The sequence below is a fragment of the Pristiophorus japonicus genome, chromosome 1, assembly GCF_044704955.1.
Source record: "Pristiophorus japonicus isolate sPriJap1 chromosome 1, sPriJap1.hap1, whole genome shotgun sequence".
NCBI classification, from domain to species: domain Eukaryota; kingdom Metazoa; phylum Chordata; class Chondrichthyes; family Pristiophoridae; genus Pristiophorus; species Pristiophorus japonicus.
Genome location: NC_091977.1, coordinates 511609327 through 511634707, shown reverse-complemented (window position 1 = coordinate 511634707; position 25381 = coordinate 511609327). Strand labels below are relative to the sequence as shown.

The window sequence follows — 25381 nt, the reverse complement described above, 5'->3', positions numbered from 1 at the left end:
GGAAGGGTGAGAGGAGGAGGGAGGGAGGAGGGAGGAGAGGGAGGAGGGAGGAGAGGGAGAGAAGGAGGCTGAACGGCCGGGCCCAAGACTTCAGGCTGGATTTACAGGTAGGTGGCTTTGGTTCTCGGGGGGTGGGGGGGGGGGGGGGTCGCGGAGGTCCAGGGAAGAGAGTCGCGGAGGGGGAGAGAGTTGGGGAGATCGGGTCGGGGGGTGGGGGTCGGGTCGGGGGTTGTCGGGTCGGGTTCAGTCGGGTGGGAGGAGCCTTATCCACGCAGCCCCAGTGAGGCCATTCAGCCAGGGCTAGGGGCTGCGTGCTTCGGGCCCCTCCCACAGTTTTGGGCGCCTGGAGCTACTGCACATGTGCAGAGGTCCCGGCACTGTTTTCAGCGCAGGGACCTGGCTCCGCCCCCAACAGCTCGTGCTGCGCTCGCGCCCAGCTCCAGAGGGCCTGCAGGGAGCCGGAGAATAGGTAAGTTTTTTTTAGGCGCACTTTGTGGCGCGAAAAACGGGCGTCCAGGTCCGGGTTAAGCCGTTTTAAGCGTGGCCCGAAACTTGGGCCCAATATGTTAGCTTCAAGTCAAACTCAAAAGTTAAGCAGTCTTTTTTTAAAATCTGCACCATATCCATCAACATCTCTGGTGGCGCCTTTAACAAAATTTGCTATCGAGGAAAAAAGGGAGCCAAGTAAGTACAGGCAACTCTCGATTATCCGGGTCCCTCAGGGATTGGGCTATTCCGGGTAAACGATTTTTCTGTTAGGGCGAGTTTACATTTACAAGTTAAAACTTTAATGAATAAATACAATCAGCTACAAACAGTAACAAAAGATGGACATTACCAGCATGCATGTACAGGTTCTGTGCCTGGAACCCGGTGCCGGCACTGCCCCCGTTCCCAACGTCAGCGGCAGCTGCAAGAGACAGCGGCTGCAGCAGTGCACACACATACACACACACACCAGCAAAGCAAGGGCAGAGGAAGGTGATTTTTACGGCGATAGAGAGAGCGCGAGCGCGAGAGAGAGAGAGCGCGCGAGCGAGAGAGAGCGCGCGAGCGAGAGAGAGCGCGCGAGCGAGAGAGAGCGCGCGAGCGAGAGAGAGCGCGCGAGAGCGAGAGAGAGAGAGAGAGAGAGAGAGCGCGAGCGAGAGAGAGAATACAATTGAGCAGTGTTTGGAAGCTGATTTTTCCAAATTATTTGGAGCTGTCTTTTCACTTGTTCAATCAGAATTTTAAATCCCGTTACAACGGTTTCCCATTGGATCCGTGTACGGACAATCAAGAGTTACCTGTAGTTGATAAGGAATATAAAAAAGATACAAGGACAGAGAAACAGCAGTAAGGTTGATCACTGCAGTTGAAATGCTAGCAATAGCATTAATGGATGAAATGGTGTCCTTCAGTGCAGTCATTGCTAGGATTCGCACTCAACTCTTAATCCAGATCTTCCTTGGATAGCAAACCTACTTTTCCAGCAAACTGAATTTTATACACATTATACTTTTTAATTATAACCTTGTTATTTTAAACATTCTGTAAAAGAACAAAGCATCCCATAATCTCAACATCCCAACTACTCCTTTCTAAACCTATGTAGAGTTTAATTTGACTTATCCTCGGTTACATAACTGCTTGTAAAAGCTTGAATTTCAATCTGAAATTATCCAACTTGAATTTGTTTTAATTAAAACCAAAACCTATTTAAATCAGATGAAGGGACACCTACCACCAGGCTATAAAGATGATGGAGGTTTCATCAAGGATGAAACAGTATATTAGAAGACATTTATCATTACTCTCCTTCCAAATAGTAGATATGCTAATGAATACCTACATAAGCAGTTAACACGAGATCAATAAACTCCTTTTAGGAGATGATTCTACAGGGGAATGTTTGGCTCTTTTAAAAGCCAGCACAGGTACAATGAACTGAATGGCCTCCTTCAGTGCTATAAATTTCTGATGTGAAATCTAGATGACTATCTGGTAAACAAAATCGAAAGTTACAAAAGGTAAACAAAGATTAAATACAGTATGGCTCATCTTGCAGAAAATATGAAATCATCTACAGAACCAGCATTTATTGCCCATCCCCAAGTAGTCAGGGTCTAATCTAGACGATTAGATTCAAACTCGAGTTTTTGAGAGTGGATATCGAAGGACCAAATGGTTTTAAATTCCACAATACTGTAATCTCTGCCTCATCTGGTGGAAGAAACAGACAGTGGGCAGAATGACCATATCTTGTATAATAAGAATGTAAAGTATGAAGAAGAAAAAGGCTAAATTAAAAACTTACTTTTGGGTCTCCTCCATAGATAACCTGCCCCATGAAGTCTGTGTAGAACACTGCAGCGCCAATCACTGCAAACCAGGTTACCAGGTGGCATACACAGAGTCTTAATAGCTCCTTTGGCATTTTCAGCATGGACAACCATAGAAGCTTCACAGTAGTCTCAGTCTCTCCTTCCTCGCTCTCTGTATCACTGCTTGAATTGGTCACACCACTCTTGTTACGCTGTCTCTGCCGTTGCCTTAATCTCTTCTGTAGATCGTACAGGTCATTCATGCTGCGTGAGGATTTGATCAGGACAATGGCATTGGCACGACGGAAGCGGTAACGGTGGGAACCCATCTTGCCGTAGTATGAAAAAGTGTGTGATGGCTGCCGGTAGAACATGTGCCTCCGTCTGCGCATGGAGCTGCAGGTCGTCGATGGTTTCATTCCAACCCTGCAGGTGTTATGGTTGACATTACCATTAGTAAAATCACCAGCAAGCCCATTCGCCACTTTGGAATCAGTCTTCATATCATCTTCAAACTCATGTTCCCTGAGCAAAGCAGACACGTGATTGAACCTGGATATAATCTCCTGGTTGTTACTTTTAGGTAAACTTGCTAAAGAGTGACACAGGCTATCACATTGGTCCTGAAAAATGGAAGGTTCAATGTCCCGCAAAAAAACCCACTCTGATTCAATTTCTATGGTTGCATCAGGCATGTGCAAAACAGAGTCACTTTGGCTCCGTCCAATATTTACATCCAGGAAGTCGAGATTGACATCTTGCACTGAGCATGTTTCATCAGGGAAGACTGAAGCAGAGTAAGGCCCTTCCTCGTGGAGCAGGTCAAGCCGATGGAGGGGTGGGAGGCCGTCATTTAGTTTAACAGTTGACCGCGTCTCATTTTCTTCATCAATGCGGTCTTGTTGAGGGTTATACTCCTCCTCTTCAATGCTGAAAAGATGTAAAGTAACAGACACAGAAAAGATGATGGCTGCAAAGAAGAAGAGGACCTGTTGTTGGGATTTAAAGATGCGGCCCAAAGCGGTCTGTGTCCAATCTAAGCCACCCAGCATATAGCCAACAGCTCCACCCAGACCTAGGGAGAAATTAAGAGGTCAAAACCAAATTAGATTCTTAATCTGCATCTATAAACTATTGTTTTTGGAATTATTTCACATCCTTAATAAATGCAAGTTCTCGTCAAAATTATGGGCTGTCTCCCAATAGTTTAAATTATTGAAGGCCTATCTAAAAAGATGCCAAGGAATGTACAGGACCTCAAAAGATCATTGTGATTCACCTCAAGAAGAATTCCATAAGCTCTTCTAAATTCAATTAATTTTTCAAGAAAACCACCAGCTGTCTCTAGAATTAGTTGCAGCTACCATATACCCAAGGCAGTCTGTTCCATATCTTCACTAACCTGTGTGAAGTAGTTACATTTAAACTCACTCTTCTAAGCTCTAGTCTTTGTCCCCAGGTTAACAACATTGCAGTTATGTTAAACAATTTATATGGTTCAGTCCATCAATGCCCCTTTGAATCGTACACTTTGATGAAGTATCCTGTGAATTTTATTTCCTCCAAGGTAAACATCTCCAACTACCTCAAGTTCCCCCTTGGAGCTCAGGTGCGTAATTCTGATAAGTTTGGTTGCCCTTCTTTGTATCTGCTTCAAAATTAGGATGTCCTAATTACAGCAAGGTGATCACATTGTAGTCACACCACCAGCTTGGGGAGTCGGGGGGGGGGGGGGGGGGGGTTGAACAAATGTTCCATTCTCCCTGCCATTATATTCAGGATTTTACTAATGGTTTTATCCACTAATACTCCCGCATCCCTCTTCTATATTGGAGAGAATTTAAGCTTTTCGGTTTTTGTAGGCGACAGAGATATGTACAGGTACAACGTCTGAAATCTGGAATCCTTGGGACTGAATCCATTCTGGATTTCGGACCTCGCCGCCCACTGATCCTCTGCTCCTCACCGCTTGCCGAAATGTCCAGTTTTCGGACAATTCCGGTTTTCAGAATTCCGGATTCGGGACGTTGCACCTGTATACTGTGTATAGTCTCAGAGGCCACATACAAAGTTTAAGGCCTAATTTGTGTTTATATTTCCTATTTTATTAGTTTACCCGGTTTGAATTTTGTGGGTCTGGAGGTTTGGAAATGGTTGTTCTAGCCTAAAATGGCCTGTTTTTTTTTAAATCTGTTTTTTTTGCCTCTCCCAGGAGATCACATGGTTTTGGGTGGGATGGAGTGTCTATGTTGCAATACATAAGGTATCGCAATTGTGTGGGACAGGCTTGATGGACCAGATGGACCTGTCCATAATTTTTCATATGTTCATATCAAGGTCTTCTCCCCCTTGTATTTTACAAAGGTAAATTTAAAACGGCACAAAAAAAAGTAAACTAAATTAACAGATTATAAACTACATACCTGCAGAAAATGCATGGATATTGAGTGCCATATCCTGCTCTTCAGTGTCTGCTACATCCAGCAAGTAAGCTCGGATTGGTCCCTCTGTTGCATCTGCGCAAAAGTCCAATATTACTACACCTAGAACAGTCAGGACGATACCAATTGGCTGATGGTCAGGGATGTCTCCAATGGCTAGACCTGAGAAACAGAATTTCTAAAAATAAACCGGACTACCAGAAACACATGCTTGTACTAAAGTTACTACACAACAGTGCCCAAAATGGATAAGTTTCGATCCCAAGCTCCGTTATCTTAAAATGTTGTTGTCTTTAAGCCAAATTTGCTTAGAGTCAGACTTTTCTTTCATGAAGGTACTTTAACAAACTACATTACTAGCAATGTTGCATATCTTTATTTTTCCCGTAAAATGCAACCACCGATGAAACATTCTTGTACAGAATTGTTGTACAGAATATTGCTCAACTTTTAAAATGCTCTCCAACACAACATGCACCATCACGTGTCAAGTTGTCCTTTTGGGTATATTTTTATTTCGCTAGGCAGCAAACACATTTTAGAATACGTTAATTTTGTTATGAAGATATAACCCTTGTATTAGTCATTAGTTGAGACCCAAATTTGAATTGCTGTCCACATACTAAAGTTAAAATTAGGAGCAGCTGCATAGACAATAAAGGATTTCAACAGTTGCGAAACAGAAGCCATTCGGCAGCATGTGGTAAAACAAGATGGCTCACCCCATCAAAAGTCCCAGTCACATTGGATAGCCAGAGCAAGTCTGAATCAACAGCACCTGAATGATCTCTCTGGTACACATACCTAGTAAAATTTGTTTGGCACCAACCAGCTTTTTAAAATTTTCAATTTTCCATTATGCATTATAAACATCGGATTGAAATATTTTCCATTCTAGACTGATGGGTAATCAAGTCAACAATTAAAAATGATGAAATGTTATTGATCAGCATTCTTTAAGTGCTGCATCCAGCTTAGACAAAAAGGAATGAAAGATTACCCTTGATCAAGGAGAAAAATCTTAATCCTATTTTGTAAGACACAAAATTGATATAATGTCAAATCCACAACTGATCTAAGGTGAGAAACCCAAAATTATTCACCTCATGTTCTCTATGAATGGAGGCATTAACATAGCATAGCTCAGATAGCCAACAAGAAGAACCACACGCACAAGTGCCTTAAAATGTTGGACATCAGGAACAATGTCATTCACATAATCCTTGAGCTCTTTTCCCACGAAACTATTCTGTTCTTTTGAAAAGTCCAAGAAAAACTACAAATCAAGAAAAGTCGTAGCAAAAGCTTTAAATAGCAAATATAAAAAAAGGTTTCTCTGATTGAAACACATAATGGAATCAGCAGGATTACAAAAGTATTTCCCCTTGAAATGGATCTAGCATCAATTGCTGTTTGTGGAAGAGTTCCAGACTTCTACCATCCTGTGTGTAGCCTACTTCAGGACTCGAGCACATAATCTGACCCTATAGTGCAGTACCGAGAGTGCACTGCATTGCCAGAGGTACTGTCTTTCAGACTAATTAAGAGTTGGCTGATCCGACCCAGGAGGGAACATCACCATCGACAGCAGAGATTAAAGGAGGAGCGCCCCAGGACTTAGAGCACCGACCTGACCCGTCAGGGATCACCAGCGGCAGCAGGGATTAAAGGAGGAGCTATGCACCGCAGGGAGCAGTGCGTGCCTTCCTGAGAATACGATGAAATCGAAGAGTGACATCACCGGAACCCATGTAGCTGATTGGCTGTGTTTCTCAGAGCAAGGACAGGGTCCAGGAAAGGTGCAGCACGGGACAACAGCGAGGTCGGGAAGACTGCACTGCATCCTATGAAACCCAGGCAGAGAGGACCTGTGGGAAGGAGGGAGGACGACAGTTGGAGTATGTTTGTGTGTACTCCAGGCCGATGTAGCAGAGCCTGGTTTGGATCCCACTGCCATTGGACCAAGACCGTGCTCTGTCAAGCCCATGTGGTAGCTGGTGTGCAACAGCCACCACACAATAAAATAATTCACGCACAGTCATCTTCCATCCCTTTAAAATGAAGTTTGGGACCTGGAACGTCAGGACCCTCATGGACAACCCCAAAAGCGACAGACCGGAACGCCGTACTGCTATCGTTGCCCGGGAGCTCAGACGTTTCGACATTGACATCGCCACCTTAAGCGAGACATGGCGGGCAGGGGAAGGCCACTTCAAGGAGCAAGGAGGTGGTTACACCTTCTTCTGGAAAGGCAATCCAGAAGAATATCACCTCCATGGGATAGGCTCCACCACAAAAAAAGAGCTAACTGAACATCTCGGACTCCCCTTGCGGATTAAACGAACGTCTCATGACTCTTTGGCTCACCCCAGCCTGGAACCAGTGTGCTACGGTCGTCAGTGCGAATGCCCAAACGCTGGAAACCACAGACAAGACCGAAGAAGAATTATACTCCAGCCTTGAACAATCCCTGTCCCGAGTCCCAAAGGGCGACAAGCTGATCCTCCTTGGCGATTTTAATGCCAGAATTGGAAAGGACAGACACCTCTGGACAGGTGTGATTGGCAGAGAGGAGGTCGGGAAAACCAACTCCAACAGTACCCTCCTCCTGATGAAATGCTTAGAAAATGGCCTGGTCATAACCAACACCTTGTTCCGTCAGAGAGACAAGTACAAGGCTTCATGGCAACACCCCGCTCCAAGCACTGGCATCTGTTAGACTAAGTCATCGTCCGAGCGAGGGACCGCAGGGACGTCCGCATTACCCGCGCCTTGACGGGAGCGGATGACTGCTGGACAGACCGCTGCCCAATCTGCTGTGTCATCTTTATCAATGTAGCCCCAAAACAGCGGCAGCAACAGAAACAATGCCGCAGGAAAATCAATGCTGGAGCACTCAAAGACCCTGCTAAGAATGCCCTATTCAGCCTGTGCCTCACAACCAACCTGACGACACCCAGTGATTCAGAGACGCAGTGCCTGGTCTGCACTCAGGGCCTCCACAACCAGTATCTGTGAAGAGATCCTCGGTCACTCGACCAGGAAACACCAAGATTGGTTCGACGAGAACGATCAGGAGCTAATAAGCCACAAGCGCAAGGCATTCTTGAACTAGAAACAGCAACACGATGAGTGTAAGAAAGCAGCTCTACAGATGTCTGAAGGCCGAGGTCCAACAAAAAACTCTACCTAAAGAGCAGATGGTGGGTGGAGAAAGCACAGGAGATCCAGCAGCTAGCAGACAACCACGATGTGCATGGATTCTTTAGCGCAGTCAAGACCATCTACGGTCCAAGCACCCAAGGTCCTAGCTCGCTGCGGGCCAAGAATGGTGAGGTACTCATCAAGGATAGAAGCAGTCAGTACCCGCTGGAAGGAGCACTTTGAAGATCTCGTTAACAGAGACACTGTCTTCGACATGTGTCTTCAACTCCATCTTGCAGCATCCTACCAGTCACCATCTCAGCTGAGGCTCTAAAGCATGGCTGAGAAGCACTACTGGCGCGAATACATGAACTCATCTCTTATTTTGAAGGAGGAGAGCATGCCAGGGGATCTCAGACGGCATAACTATGACCATCTTCAAGAAAGGTACAGTAAAGAGAGTTTCCCTGCTTTCTGCCACAGAGAAAGTCAATCATCGCAAGAATCCTCCTCAATCGCCTTCTCCCTGTGGCTGAAGAGCTCCTCCGAGTCGCAATGCAGATTCCGCCCATTAAGGGGCACAATGGACATGATCTTCACCGCACATCAAATATAAGAGAAATGCAGGGAACAGCACCAACCACTGTACACGGCCACCTTTGACCTCACGAAGGCTTTCGACACCATCGACCATGAGGGATTATGGAGTGTGCTCCTCAAATTCGGCTGCCTGCAAAAAGTTTATCATCCTGCGCCTGCTTCACGACGGCATACAAGCCGTGATCCTGACTAATGGATCCACCACAGACCCAATTCACATACGGACCGGGGTCAAGCAAAGCTGTGTCATCGCACCAACGCTCTTCTTCATCTTCCTTACTGCAATGCTCCATCTCACCCTCAATAAGCTCCCCGCTGGAGTGGAGCTAATCTACTGAACAAACAGGAAACTGTTCAACCTCTGTCGCCTCCAGTACAAATCCAAGGTCGTCCCATTCTCGGTCATTGATTTACAGTATGCAGACGACGCTTGCGTCTGCGCACACTCGGAGGTCGAACTCGAAACCATAGTCAACACCTTCACCGAAGCGTACAAGAGCATGGGCCTTACACTAAACATCCGTAAGACAAAGGTCCTCTACCAACCTGCCCCCGCCACACAGTACTGCCCCCCGATTATCAAAATCCACAACGAGGCCTTGGACAATGTGGACCATTTTCCATACCTCGGGACCTTACTGTCAACAAGAGTAGATGTCGATGACGAAGTCCAACATCATCTTCAGTGTGCCAGTGCAGCCTTCGGTTGCCCAAGGAAAAGTGTGTTTGAAGATCAGGATCTCAAACCCAGCACCAAGCTCATGGTCTACAGAGCAGTAGTGATATCCACCCTCCTATATGCTTCAAAAACATGGACTATGTACTGCAGGCACCTCAAAGCACGAGGTGTACCACCAATGGCTGCCTCTGCAAGATCCTGCAGATCCATTGGCAGGTTAGGTGCACCAACATCAGTGTTCTCGCACAGGACAACATCCCCAGCATTGAAGCATTGGCCATGCTCGACGCGCTCCGTTAGACGGGCCACATCATCCACGTGCCCGAAACGAGACTCCCAAAACAAGCGCTCTACTCGGAGCTCCGACATGGTGAGAGCCCCTCAAAGCCTCCTTGAAAAAGTGCAACATCCCCACCTCGGAATCCCTGGCCCAAGACGGCTCAAAGTGGAGGAGAAGCATCCGGGAAGGCACCGAACACCTCGAGCCTCTTCGCCGGGAGCAAGCACAAACAGCAGGTGGTGTGCACGACAACCCAAGCACCCCACCCGCCCCCTCAACCACTGTCTGTCCCACCTGTGACAGAGACTGTAGGTCCCGCATTGGACTCAGTCACCTGAGAACTCATTTTTAGTGTGGAAGCAAGGTACTGCATAAGGAGAATTAAGAGGTGTTCAGAGTGTCCAACTGGAGATCCCGTGGCACGCTTTCCAAAGAAAAGCAGAGTGTTTTCCCGTAGTGTGCTCAAGTAACACCAAGTAGATTAGGTCACTTAGGTCTGTGCGGTCACGTTTGTGTACCAAAACACAAGTGACTATATTTCAAAAAGCAATTAATTTGCTCATTGGTTGTGGAATGTTTTGAACAGCTCGAGGATGTGAAAGGTGCTATAGAAATACATGACCAAGTTGTCCTTTTAGTCTATCCTGAAAGTATTCAAATTATCCATGTACTTCCAAATTTGCAGCATACAATGGAAATGTTTGCATTCCTTAGTATTAGCTCTCAACTGTGTGTTTAGAGTGCACGGGGTGAAACTGAGCCCAATGTTTTATACTATTTTTTGTACAATGTGACTATACTTTGGGATTGGGTGCAGTGTAGTCCTTTTGTTGAACCTCTAGGCTGTAAACATGTGGATATATGAACGGGATATATGGTTCATATATCCACAAACACATGGTTCTTTTGCAATAAGAAATATTGCAAAACAAACTCAGCACAATGTTTAAGACCGAAGTAGATTCTAAGTCAGATATGGTCAAGTAGTAATTACTATTTAGTTTGCCTTGCCACCTTCAAAGATTTGTGATTATGTAGCCCCAGGTCCCTATGCTCTTGCACCCCATCGCAAAGTACCATTTAAATTAAACTGCCTTTTCACGTTGCTCCTCCCAAAGTGCATCATTTCTCACACCATAATAAATTGCACCTGCCATGTATCTTCCCATTTTACCAGTCTACCTCCTTCTGAAATCTGTTACTATTCAGCTTACTATTCACTACGCTGTCAAGCTTTGGATCATTCACAAATTTCAAAATTGTACTTTATACCTTCGTCCAGGTCCTAATCCCGACCCCCGGGGGACCCCTGCATACTTCTCTCCAGTCAGAAAAACATCTGTTCACCTCTACTCTCTGCCTCCTATCCTATAGCCAATTATGTACCCAAGTTAAATCCCTTTAATACCATGTGCTTCTATTTTCAGAATATTCCTTAGTTTCAAGCAACTAATTTCATTTTAAGAGAATTTATTGACCATTAGAAATGGTTAGCAACATTCTAACCACCTTAAGAATTTTTTTCTAACTTTTCCTTTACCCACGATCTTAAATCGTTACAATACTTTCATGGGTAAGTCTAAATCCTTTTAAAATCCTACAAAAGGAACGCCTTCAGTTTAGCTCAGTCCACCTAATGAAGCGGGAAACACTAAAGACTTTTAAAGCAAAGATGAACTTGAATGTGAATGAATTTATGCTTTGTGTAGATATGTAATCCAATCTAAGATTTGCTGGAATCTTAATTTCAGTGCCAGTCACATTGGAATAGATTCTTACCCATTGGGAATGCAACTCTAACTCACTGCAAGAGCAATAAATGAATACTTCATTTCATTGGTGCAAATGCTGCATGAAAAATGCTTGTTCTGTAAAGTGTTTTTGCACAGGTGTTTATTTGTAAAGAAATTAGCTTTTTCTTCTGAAGACCATAACAGGAGGTGGTTTAAAGATTTGAATCTGATAAGAACAGTGTTCCAATAATAAAGGATGTGGATCTAAACTCCTCTGACAACTGCTTGGGAGTTCTTTTATTAAAAGGAAAACAACAGGAAATATTTCCTCTGAATTGCTTCCTACCAGTTTTCTCGTGTGAAACAGGTTGGATTTATGGCATTCCCAAAGCGTGTGAATGAATCAAACTGAAAACTTCCAACTTGATAGAATGCATCATCATTTTTGTATATTCTGATTTTTTTTTAAATGAAAAAAAAATCACATCATTGTGTGGTGTAGGGAACTGTGTTTCCATGAGAAATATTGAATCCTCAATTTAGGAAAAGCATCCATTACAATGTTATGGATACCTTAAATACTTCAACTCATTTCCTCTCTGCAGATATTTAGTGTTTTAAACCTAGAAGTGGCTCCATTAGTTGCTGTGGAAGTAGGCGCTATGGACTACTTTGAAGGCAGAGTAGTCAGCAATAGTAATTGTTTTTCTAGCTTGGGCATCTCTGGATTAGATTCCAATTTGAGGTGAAACAGGACCCATAAAAATGAAAAGATGGACAATGGGTGTGAGTGGGACCCAAAAATCAGGGAAAGTCAAGGGAAAAGATAGTGTCTTCATTACAAGTGGAGGAACGGAGGGGGAAAAAAGGCTTGGATTTCTAGTGCTTTCACAACCACCGGATGTCTCAAAGTGCTTTACAGTTAATGAAGTACTTTTGGAGTGTAGTCACTGGTGTGATGTAGGAAACGCAGCAGCCAATTTGACAACAAGCAAACTCCCATAAACAGCAATGTGATAATGACCAGATAATGTTTTGTTTGTTACATTGATTGAGGGATAAATGTTGGTCAGGACACTGGGGATAACTCCCCTGCTCTTCGAAATAGTGTCATGGGATCTTTTATGTCCACTTGAGAGCGCAGATAGGACCTCTGTTTAATGTCTCATCTGAAAGACGGCACCTCCGACAATGCAACACTCCCTCACCACTGCACTGGCATGTCAGCCTGGATTTATGTACTCAAGTCCCTGGAGTGGGACTTGAACCCACGACCTGCTGATTCAGAGGCATGTGCTCTACCCATTGAGCCACAGCTGAAAAAAAGCACTGAAAGCGCTTGTTTGTCTCTCAGTAAGATTCCTGAGGAGAGAAAATTCAGGTTAGTTCTCAATCAAGGTTACTCCACTTATAATTCTATCCTACCAAAGTGCATTACCTCATATTTATCAATGTTAAAGTTCATTTGTCACTTAACTGCCTAGTCTGCAAGTTTTCTAGGCCTAGTGGTCCAACGGAGAAACAATTTGCTTTCAGAATGATGGAAAATGTACTTTTTCTTTCAAGTCGCTGTTTACTACTATCCCAAGACTCAGATTTCCTTGCCGAGATGTCTCCCTGGAGTCTATACACCAAGTGGCAACTTATCCTTGGATTTTAACCGACACAATTAATTCCAATATTCCCCCCTCCCTCTCTCTCGACTTCTCTGTCCTCGCACAACCTTAGTACACCCTCGCCATTATCTGAAGGGCTGCCATCACTATCTTGGACCATTTCCTAGTTTCCCAAACCTGACCCAATTATCTCAAAGCCCAGACCACAGTATTTAAATGTTTGTTAGATCAAATCGAATTGTGCAGATTGGGAACCAGAGGCTGTTCAGTTGTGGTATTTAAAGTGGGTTTATAGCTCCCATTATCTTGTAACTATTTGAAGGTGCCTGGAAAGGCTAGAAATATAGAAAATATGTGGAGTAGGCCATTCGGCCCTTCGAGCCTGCACCACCATTCAATATCATGGCTGATCATTCCCTCAGTACCCCTTTCTTACTTTCTCTCCATATCCCTTGATCCCTTTAGCCGTAAGGGTCATATCTAACTCCCTCTTGAATATATCCAATGAACTGGCATCAACAACTCTCTGCGGCAGGGAATTCCACAGGTTAACAACTCTGAGGGAAGAAGTTTCTCCTCATCTCAGTCCTAAACGGCCTGCCCCTTATCCTCAGCTAGAGCTTCTCAAGCGCACAATTGAGATTTTGCACGTCAATATTTGTTATCTATTAATCCATACAGCTACTTGTGGGATTCACAGAAGATATTCTCTCAGCTTCATATATGCTACAAAAACACAGGTTTCAAGTGTAAAGTGAGTGTTCGACTACTTCAGAGGCTTCTAATCAATGAAGTTGACATTCCAAATTTTTGGAATTATAATTAGGCCAATTTACTTTCAAATTATTTACAAGGCTGTGAATACAAAATATTACTTGCACTGTAACTACTGAAATAAGTGCAACAGTTCCATATTTACCTATGAGGGAGCCATTTAAAAATAGTGCAACCCCAAAGAGAACTCCAATACAAAGAGCCAGGATAAAAGGCCGCCGGCGGCCCCAGGTCAAGGTGCAGCGGTCACTTGCAGAACCTATCAGGGGAGTGAAGATCAATCCTAGGATTGGGCTGAGGAACCAGGTGAGGCTGTAGTACTGTTCTGGAAGACCTGCAAGAACAAATGTGAATCTTCAGATAAAGATATCTTCTAAGCAGAAGCAAGCTATTGAGAGAGAGAGAGAGAGAGAGAGAGAGAGAGAGAGAGAGAGGAGTTTTATTGCACACAATCCAATTACAATTTAAGATTACACATACTAAAGTTATATGTACAGTGCTCTAAATAAGTGCAAGATAACAAGATTTGATTAAAGTACAGCCTTCATGATTGTCTGCCAACTTCAGCTCCCACTTTATGACAAGAGTGCTGACAATACAAGATGGATGCGTCTGATGCGGATGGTGGGCGGGAGGGAGAGGAGATGGGGAGAAGGTTTGATACTTGGGTTGGAGTCCCTCAATCAGAACAGTACTGGTGGGGTAATCTGCACCGTTGGTAACAGCCTGCTCAATTTTTCAGACCGCTTTTTATGTCCATATTGATTGGACAAATCAAATTGCTCATGTAGCCTTGAGGAAGAGTTCATAAAGTGCATAAGGGACAGGTTCCTTGAGCAGTATATAACGGAACCAACCAGGGGGCAGGCTATCTTGGATCTGGTCCTGTGTAATGAGACAGGATTAATAAACAATCTCCGAGTAAAGGATCCCCTTGGAATGAGTGATCATAGCATGGCTAAATTTCAAATTCAGATGGAGGGTGAGAAAGTTGGATCTCAAACCAGCGTACTAAGCTTAAATAAAAAGGAGATGATGAAGGTATGAGGGCAGAGTTGGCTAAAGTGGACTGGGAAAATAGATTAAAGTGTAGGACGATTGATGAACAGTGGTGTACATTTGAGATATTTCACAACTCAAGAAAAATATATTCCAGTGAGGAGAAAAGGGTGTAAAAGAAAAGATAGCCATCTGTGGCGAACTAAAGAAATAAAGGACGGTATCCAATTAAAAACAAGGGCATACAAAGTGGCCAAAACTAGTGGGAGGACAGAAGATTGGGAAGCTTTTAAAAGTCAGCAAAGAATAACTAAAAATGTGATTAAGGGTAGACAGACTATGAAAGTAAACCAGCACAAAATATAACAGATAGCAAGAGTTTCTACAGATGTATATAAAAAGTAAAAAAGAGTGGCTAAAGTAAATGTTGCTCCCTTGGAGGATGAGACCGTGGAATTAGTGATGGGGAACATGGAGATGGCAGAAACTCTGAACAAATATTTTGTATCAGTCTTTACGGTAGAGGACATGAACAAGATCCCAACAGTGGATAGTCAAGGGGCTATGGGGGGGTAGGGTGGGGGGGGAGGAATTTAATCACAATCACTAAGGAGGTGGTACTCAGTAAGATAATGGGACTAAAGGCAGATAAATCCCCTGGACCTGATGGCTTGCATCCTAGGGTCTTGAGAAGTAGCGGCAGGGATAGTGGACGCATTAGTTGTAATTTACTAAAATTCCCTGGATTCTGGAGAGGTCCCAGCAGATTGAAAAACTACAAATGTAATGCCCCTATTTAAAATATGAGGCAGACAAAAAGCAGGAAACTATAGACCAGTTAGCTTAGCATCTGTGGTTGGGAAGATGTTGGAGTCCATTATTAAAGAAGCAGTAGCAGGACATTTGGAAAAGCAAAATTCAATCAGGCAGAGTCTGCATGGATTTACGAAGGGGAAATCACGTGACAAATTTGCTAGAATTCTTTGAGGATGTAACGAACAAGGTGGATAAAGGGGAAACCAGTGAATGTGATGTATTTGGACTTCTAGAAGGCATTTAACAAGGTGCCACATAAAGGTTACTGCAAAGATAAAAGTTCACAGGGTTGGGGCAATATATTAGCATGGATAGAGGATTGGCTAACGAACAGAAAACAGAGTAGGGATAAATGATTCATTCGCGGGTTGGCAATCAGTGGGGTGCTACAGGGATTAGTGCTGGGACCCCAACTATTTACAATCTATAACGATTGGAGGAAGGGACAGAGTGTAACATAGCCAAGTTTGCTGACGATACAAAGATGGGAGGCACAAAAAATCTGCAAAAGGACAGGTGAGTGGGCAAAAATTTGGCAGATGGAGTATAATGTTGGAAAGTGTGAGGTCATGCACGTTGACAGAAAAAAAAATCAAAGAGCAAGTTATTATTTAAATGGAGAAAGATTGCAAAGTGCTGCAGTACAGCAGGATCTGGGGGTACTTGTGCATGAAACACAAAAGGTTAGCATGCAGGTACAGCAAGTGATCAGGAAGGCTAATGGAATCTTGGCCTTTATTGCAAAGGGGACGGAGTATAAAAGCAGGGAAGTCTTGCTAGTTATATAAAAAGGTATTGGTAAGGCCACACCTGGAATACTGTGTTAAATATTTAAGAAAGGATATACTTGCTTTGGAGGCAGTTCAGTGAAGGATCACGAGGTTGATTCTGGGGATGAGGTGGTTGACTTATGAGGAAAGGTTGAGTAGGTTGGGCCTCTCTCATTGGAATTCAGAAGAATGAGAGGCGATCTTATCGAAACTTGTAAGATTATGAGGGGGCTTGACAAGGTAGATGCATAAAGGATGTTTCCACTGATAGAGACGACTAGATCTAGGGGGCATAATCTTAGAATAAGGGGTCGCCCATTTAAAACTGAAATGAGAAGGAATTTCTACTCGGAGGGTTGTAAATCTGTGGAATTTGCTGCCTGAGTGAGCTGTGGAAGCTGGCACATTGAATAAATTTGAGAGATAGACAGTTTCTTAATCGATAAGGGATTAAGGAGTTATGGGGAGCGGGCAGGGAAGTGGATCCGAGTTCCTGATTGGTTCAGCCATGATCGTATTAAATGGCGGAGCAGGCTTGAGGGGCCGTATGGCCTACTTCTGCTCCTATTTCTTATGTTTTAATGTTGAGTGCACACTGGGAGTGTCGACCTAGTTTTGTGTGCGCTCAAATCCCTGGAGTGGGACTTGAACCCTTAACCTTCTGACTCTGAGGCAAGCGTGCTGCCAACTGAGCCACAGCTGACACCCAACTTAAATTGGCCCACAATTTACTGCTCTGAATTACTAACTGTTGCAAATTTTGCATCAACCTAACTGATAAAGCCTTATTACAGCAATTATCTATGATCCTTTTTCCTAATGCCTATTTTAGCATTCCCGCTTTAGTTGTCCTCTTAATATTTCCTTTTTTTTAAAAACTTGACAATTAAAATTTGATAATACTGCGCTCATTTATTTACTGTTTGATTAGTTAAGCTACATCTTACTGTGAGCCGTTTTTTTGGTGGGGATATCATCATCATCATAGGCAGTCTCTCGGAATCGAGGAAGACTTGCTTCCACTCTTAGCATGAGTTCTTAGGTGGCTGTACAGTCCAAAAAGGAAAACCACAGTCTCTGTCACAGGTGGGACAAACAGTTTGAGGGAAGGGATGGGTGGGACTGGTTTGCCGCACGCACTTTCCGCTGCCTTCGCTTGATTTGTGCATGCTCTCAACGACGAGACTCGATGTGCACTTCCTCCACTTAGGGCGGACTTTGGCCAGCGACTCCCAGGTGTCAGTGGGGATGTTGCACTTTATCAGGGAGGCTTTGAGGGTGTCCTTGAAACATTTCTGCTGCCTTCCTTTGGCTCGTTTGCCGTGAAGGAGTTCAGAGTAGAGCACTTGCTTTGGGAGTCTCGTGTCTGGCACGCAAACTTTGTGGCCTGCCCAGCGGAGCTGATCAAGTGTGGTCAGTGCTTCAATGCTGGGGATGTTGGCCTGGACGAGGATGCCAACGTTGGTGCGTCTGTCCTCCCAGGGGATTTGTAGGATCTTGGAGACATCGTTGGTGGTATTTCTCCAGCAACTTAGTGTCTACTGTACATGGTCCACGTTTGAGCCATACAGGAGGGCAGGTATTACTACAGCCCTGTAGACCATGAGCTTGATGGCAGTTTTGAGGGCCTGGTCTTCAAATACTCTTTTCCTCAGGCGGCACTGGCGCATGGGAGGTGGTGTTGGATCTCGTCGTCAATGCCTACTCTTGTTGAGGGGAGGCTCCCAAGAGAAGTGGTCCACGTTGTCCAGGGCCATGCTGTGGATCTTGATGACTGGGGGGGCAGTACTGTGCGGCAAGGACAGGTTGGTGGAGGACCTTTCTCTTATGATATTTAGCGTAAGGCCTATGCTTTTGTATGCCTCAGTAAATATGTCGACTCTGTCCTGGAGTTCAGCCTCTATGTGCGCAGACTCTAGCGTCGTCCGTGTACTGCAGCTCACGAGAGAGATTGGGGTGGTTTTGGACCTGGCCTGGAGACGGCGAAGGTTGAACAGGTTCCCGCTGGTTCTGTAGCTTAGTTCCACTCCAGCGGGGAACTTGTCGACTGAGGTGCAGCATGGCAGCGAGGAAGATTGAGTGTTGGGGCGATGACGCAGCCCTGCTTGACCCCGGTCAGGACGTGGATTGGGTCAGTGATGGATCCGTTAGTAAGGATGACGGCCTGCAGGTTATCGTGGAGCAGGCGAAGGATGGTGATGAACTTTTGGGGGCATCTGAAACAGAGGACGACGCTCCATAGACTCTCACGGTTGACATAGCAACATAGAAAAGAAAATAGGTGCAGGAGTAGGACATTCGGGCCTGCACCACCATTCAATATCATGGCTGATCATGCAACTTCAGTACCCCATTCCTGCTTTCTCTCCATACTTCTTGATCCCTTTAGCCGTAAGGGTCACATCCAACTCCCTTTTGAATATATCTAACAAACTAGCCTCAACAACTTTGTGGTAGAGAATTCCACAGGTTCACAATTCTCTGAGTGAAGAAGTTTCTCCTCATCTCGGTCCTAAATGGCTTACCCCTTGACAGTGTCAAAGATCTTTGTAAGGTCAAAGGCGGCCATGTAGAAGGGCTGGTGCTGTTTCCTACATTTTTCCTGCAGCTGTTGCACTGCAAAAGTTATGTCCGTTGTGCCCCGTACTGCGACTCCAAGAGGAGCTCCTCGGGCACAGGGAGAAGGCAGTTGAGAACGACTCAAGTGAAGACGGTGGGGATAAAGTTACTTGTCGAACGGCAATTTAGAAAATCAAATTTATCACATGCAATTAAATAACAAACTCTTATATTCCCATACCTCATAACTAAAAAAACCAAAAATAGGTTACATCAAGAGAGCCACATAAATTCTATAACCAATCAAGACTGAGCATCACTAAATTTCTTTTGAAGTGTCCATAAAGGCTCCAGATCAGATTATAATTCAAATGATGGGCAAACGAGTCTTGTTAAATCACAAGATAGATCGAGATGGACTTTTACTTTGTTAAAAAATTCTTTATCTTTTACAAGATCAGAATAAACTAGCATGATCCTAAATGGATTGACAAATCAAGTGTGAAATAAAAAGAGGGTAAGACCATAAAAGTTGCAAGCATGAAAGGGGATTAAAACCAGGTTTAAATTTTTTTTTTTTTTTTTTAAATGACTACTTCCTTCAAATAATCACCAGAAAAGATGAGCAACATAACCTCTTCAAAACATTGATGACTAGGCAAAAATTACTTCAATATAAATTAGATGGCCATCAGAGAGGCTAAAGGGCTCAAAAGAAAAATCCCCAGGGATAGATGGCATTTATCACAAAGTGCTAGGGTGGAGATGAGAGGCACTGGCAAATATGAAGGAGTCAGGAGACACTGGGGTTGTATCCATAGATTGGAAAGAGGATGCGATGTTTCTATTCAGAAAGTGAAAAAATAGACAGCAATTGCAGAAAAATTCTTGTATAAAATGGAATCAATTAGCTGTAGCATAACCAAGTACTAAATTGCAGTCAACATTAATTCAGAATGTGAAGATCCTGCTCAACTGATCACTGACTTCTTTGAAGTGACAACTCAAGTGTGGAAAACTCAATAAATAAGTTACACGTGAAAGGCTACTGGGCAATATCAAAGATATAGGTATTTAAGTTAAATCTTGGGAATGGACAAGAAACTAGCTGGGGGGTAGAAAATGATGGATACTTGGAGTTATTGCACAAGATTCACGATAACCTTTTGGTTGCCTAGGCCTTTAGGTTTTTATCTGCACTGTAAATTTCTATGTTTTTATTTCTGTGGAGCTCGAGCTGAACTTACGTGAATATAAAAGTCAGAGCGCTTAATGAGTTATACAAGTACGTTCTACATATTGAAGCAGCAGCAGCTAGCCAACATTTTTTGGAAATTTTTCAAGGTAATTGTACATAGTAATTTGATGGAAATGGAGCAATCAAAAGGGAAAGTCTAATCTTTTACTACAACAGGAAAGCAGTGGGATTAGTTGAAATAGCCTTTCTCACAATGCCATACACAGGATAAATGACTGTATTGAGCATCAATTCACTGATTGAAAACAATGTTTGTATAAATCCCATGATGCAGGAAAAAACTTAGTGTTTCTCCAGTTCACAGAGAATGACTCGAGCTCAGACTGTCCGACAGCCTACTCATTACAGAAGTGAAGTCTGGCTGTCCACCCTCATAGCTTGGTCAGAACAATGACATAATTTCCCTTGGCCACAAGAAAAGTTGCTTTTCCTGCTGGCCCCTAGATAAATGGCAGGTGGATAGTTCAGTACTACTGGCCATGAATAAAGTTAGTAATTTGAACAGGAAACAGATGGATGCACCTGCTAGTGTGATATACAAAGTGGCAGAAACAGAGGGCATTAATTGGAAGGAATTATTTAACTACATTGAACTTATTGTTTACTTAAATGGCTTCAAATTGAATTTTCTCTCCCTCTCCCAATTTGTTCCCTTTTCTGGAAAAGTCTCAACTTATTAATCATTTCCATTTGTACACAGATTACCCAACATATTCAAGTGAAGGCATAGTTCATGTTTCAGTCAAGGTCCTCTTCTGGAATTGCATTAGTTCTTCTGAAAGACTCAAAGCAGGCAAGTAAGTTTTTCAGTTAGACCATTAAATAGAGATTCAAATTCTCATTCCTTGCCAAAACAAACAAGATGCTGGAAAATTAAAACAGAAAATGCTGGAAACACTTAGGATGTCAGCAGTCAGCATCTGTGAAGGGAACAGATGAGGTAACAGCCCAGATTTTCCTAGGGACTTGCACCTTGCTATGCTGTCGGGACCCATAACTGCCATAAAAGTTGAAATGAGAGTGTAAGAGACTTGCACCATTAATTATGCCATTCTTCCAGGAATATTTCCACTGTCCTACTGTTACACAATAGCTTAATACCATGGCGCCTCATTAAAATCAATGACAATTGAGGTTTTCTGGATTAATGCCAGTTTAAGCTGCTGCCACTCAAGACTTAAACATTATGGTGCTGGAGGGCCCTTTAGCGAGGAGATGTGTTGGACTGAGCTTCACTTAGCTCCTAGAGCCTGATTCCTAGCTGAACGTTGCTTTTTGGAGTTGTTAAATCATATAGCAACTTCACTCTTACTCAGTAGATCACGAGAGAACTAAACAAACACACACCCTGGTCAGCATCAATGGTTCTCTCCTGGCAAATCCATCTTCCAGGAACATCAAAGTGATCCCCAGGAACAACTGTGGACATTATTTTATAGACCACAACGGACTCAATTACAGGTACGAGTTCAAATGATGAGACAAGCAGTTAGTCCTGCCTGACCACTTCCTGGAGACGGTGAGGCTGCTGAGAGACTCGGATTACTTCCAGCTTAGTGAGCTGATCAAATGTATGTGTCTGAAAACTGGAAGACAATGCCCATGTCGCTTCCGATTAATTGCCATGCTCGCTGCAGCGATTCGAATTAGAAATGCAGGAACATTATGAAGATATTAACTGAGATCGACGACTGACGGCCAAATTATGTGCAAGTCACTGATTTCACTGTTGCAGGAAAGTCTAGGTAAATATTTCAGGTGTGGACCATCTAACTTATCAGTTCTCTTCATATATTCTGCTCAACATTCCAACGGTTTCCAGTATTTTCCATTCTAATTTTAGTGACTATATACTATGGGAGGAGGAGTTAGGGAATGTCTGTCCTACATCAAGTCTGTGAATGAAAGTTACCAGCCACAAAGTTCTAGCATCTGAATTTCTAGTGAAAATGCAACCTAGTCATTGCACTGTAAAAGGAAATTCACATTAAATTGGTCATTAACCATGACCCCAATTTCCTGTGCATAATCCTTTCCTCCCTCTCCCTCACAAAGGATACTCCTCCTTTAGTTCACTGGCCATGGATGAATCAGCCTGTAACACCAGCCAATATGGTCAGGACTGGTGACCCAGGGATAAGTGTCATAGCTGGAAATGAGTCACACCGATATTTTAGTAAAGTCAGCCATGTGCAGAGAGAGGCTCTCTGCAGCCAAAACAACTGGAAGTTCTATGAAAGTCTTTTAGAAGTCTCTTCTGATTTGCATTTGTGCGGGTATTGACTGGGATCAAAACCTGTGTTGTATAAGGGTGACTCTCAGTCCTAAACGCTTCTGCACTCTAGTAACATACTAAAAATTGGTGCTGCACAGTAGCAGACTAATTATTGCACCCTACGGTCGAGCGAGCTGGTGATTAGTACGACAAATATTGAATGAAGCCCAAGGACCCTTTTATCTTTTCCCCAACCATGTAATACCCAATACTGCTCATCTAGTGCACTTTTCTTGGAATGCCATAGTACTGCTGCATACATTTTCTTCCTGGTTTGATATACATGAGTAAGAACTTGATCTTTAAACCTGGAATTGAGATTCAAAATCTTTATTGGCAGGAGATTGCATACATTCTTTCAAAGCACAGGCTTCACACTTTTAAACGATACAACACTGAATGGCATTGTGTGGGTTCTGCCCATAGACTTCGATCTGAGGCACTTGATAAAATGCTTAACAGCAATCACTGGCAAACAAAGTCTTCTGGGAATGAGAGATCTTGGGTAGGCTGTTTTGCATGAAGTTTTGACCAAATGAAAATTCTGTAAAATTACAAAACTATACCTAACTTATATAATTATAAGCTCAGGAAACCTTTGGTTAATGAATGAAACTGTATAAATGCATAAGCAAGCACATTAACAACACTAGGTATTTTTAATAGCTCACTGCACTCTGGAATAGTTCCTACAGATTAGGAGGCTAATGTAGTCCCCATTTTCAAAAAAGGTGACAAGGCAGACCTGGATAACTATAGGCCCATCAATTTATTAGTAATAGGGAAGATGCTTGAAAGAATCATAAGGGATGCAATATATGAATACTTGGGCTAGGAAGGGACATTAGGGACACCCAACATGGCTTCATTTAAAAAAAGTAATGTCTCACAAATCTAATTGTATTTTTTGAAAAAATTACAAAGTTGGTAGATGAGGGAAGCCCAGTAGACATTGTCTACTTACGATTTCCAAAAAGCTTTTGACAAGGTACCACATAAGAGGCTTCTATATAAGATCGGAGCCTCTGGTATTAGTGGAAATATATTGAGCTGGATTCAGCACTGGCTGGCAGGACGCAAGCAAAGAGTAGTTATAGATGGATTTGGATCGGTTAGAAACCAGTCACCAGTGGTGGCCCGCAGGGATCAGTGTTGAGACTGTTGCTTTTTACAATTTTTATTAATGATCTGGATTCAGGGGTTGGCAGCACAATCTGCAGACGATACCAAGGTTTGTGCAAGTGCTAGAACTGTAGAAGAGGCTTGTCTGATTCAGGCAGATCTTAATGTGTTTGGAGCCTGGGCTGAAGACTGGAATATTATGCATAACTTAGATAAGTGCAGAGTTATGCTTGTGGGCAGGGCAAATGCTCAACATTCATACATCCTCCAGGGAAAGGCATTAAAGATGGTGGTGATAGAAAGAGATTTGGGCATTCTCACACATACATCCTTAAAAGGTACATGAGCAATACCGTGTAGAGATAGCTGGAGCAAATAGGGCATTGGGGTGTATCTATAGGACAATGGAGTACAAGATGAGGCATACTGTTTTGTCCTTGTACAAGATCTTAGTCAGGCCACACTTGGAATACTGTGTCCAGTTTTGGTCTCCTCATGATGGGTGAGAGGGGTTCTGGAAAGGGTGCAGAAGAGGACCACTAGACTAATTCAAAGTCTAAAGCATTTTAGTTATCAAGATAGGTTAAAAGAGTTGGGACTCTACCTTGGAGCGTAGACTTTGGGCGGCAGGGAGGGGGGGGGGAAGATATGATTGAGGTTTATAAGAAAATGAAGGGAAGAGTGTGTTCCAGCTGACATTTTATTTCAATTAAAGAGATTAGGCAGGACCGGGGGCACAAATTTAAGTTGTACAAGGCTAGATCCAGGTTAGAACATAAACATAACATAAGAATTAGGAACAGGACTAGGCCATCTAGCCCCTCGAGCCTGCTCCGCCATTCAACAAGATCATGGCTGATCTGGCCGTGGACTCAGCTCCACTTACCTGTCCACTCCCCGTAACCCTTAATTCCCTTATTGGTTAAAAATCAATCTGTGATTTGAATACATTCAATGAGCTAGCCTCAACTGCTTCCTTGGGCAGAGAATTCCACAGATTCACAACCCTCTGGGAGAAGAAATTCCTTCTCAGCTCGGTTTTAAATTGGCTCTCCCGTATTTTGATACTGTGCCCCCTAGTTCTAGTCTCCCCTACCAGTGGAAACAACCTCTCTGCCTCGATCTCGTCTATCCCTTTCATTATTTTAAATGTTCCTATAAGATCACCTCTCATCCTTCTGAACTCCAACGAGTAAAGACCCCGTCTGCTCAATCTATCATAAGGTAACCCTCATCTCCGGAATCAGCCTAGTGAATCGTCTCTGTACCCCCTCCAAAGCTAGTATATCCTTCCTTAAGTAAGGTGACCAAAACTGCACACAGTACTCCAGGTGCGGCCTCACCAATACCCTATACAGTTGCAGCAGGATCTCCCTGCTTTTGTACTCCATCTCTCTCGCAATGAAGGCCAACATTCCATTTGCCTTCCTGATTACCTGCTGCACCTGCAAACTAACTTTTTGGGATTCATGCACAAGGACCCCGAGATCCCTCTGCACCGCAGCATGTTGTAATTTCTCCCCATTCAAATAATATTCCCTTTTACTGTTTTTTTTTCTCCAAGGTGGATGACCTCACATTTTCCGACGTTGTATTCCATCTGCCAAACCTTAGCCCATTCGCTTAACCTATCTAAATCTCTTTGCAGCCTCTGTCCTCTACACAACCTGCTTTCCCACTAATCTTTGTGTCATCTGCAAATTTTGTTACACTACACTCTGTCCCCTCTTCCAGGTCATCTATGTATATTGTAAACAGTTGTGATCCCAGCACCGATCCCTGTGGCACACCACTAACCACCGATTTCCAACCCGAAAAGGACCCATTTATCCCGACTCTCTGCCAGCCAATTATTGATCCATGCTAATACATTTCCTGACTCCGTGTACCTTTATCTTCTGCAGTAACCTTTTGTGTGGCACCGTATCGAATGCCTTTTGGTAATCTAAATACACCACATCCATCAGTACACCTCTATCCACCATGCTCGTTATATCCTCAAAGAATTCCAG

At 43.5% G+C, this 25381-nt stretch overlaps 1 protein-coding gene across 7 annotated transcripts in view; it reads right to left on the bottom strand.

The window, feature by feature from the left end:
- The window catches only part of LOC139277317 (solute carrier family 45 member 4-like), a 98425-nt gene that overhangs the window by 10791 nt on the left and 62253 nt on the right, over positions 1-25381 (bottom strand). For 5 of the 7 annotated variants that reach the window (XM_070895640.1, XM_070895631.1, XM_070895658.1 and 2 more), the window contains exons 3-5: positions 13716-13904; positions 4727-4906; positions 2297-3378 (exon numbers count right to left, since the gene is read on the bottom strand). In XM_070895640.1, the coding sequence (XP_070751741.1) occupies positions 2297-3378; positions 4727-4906; positions 13716-13904 (1451 nt within the window). Of the gene's footprint in view, positions 1-2296; positions 3379-4726; positions 4907-13715; positions 13905-17102; positions 17209-25381 lie in introns of those variants that run through there. The other 2 variants (XM_070895678.1, XM_070895687.1) reach the window with 2 other exon arrangements.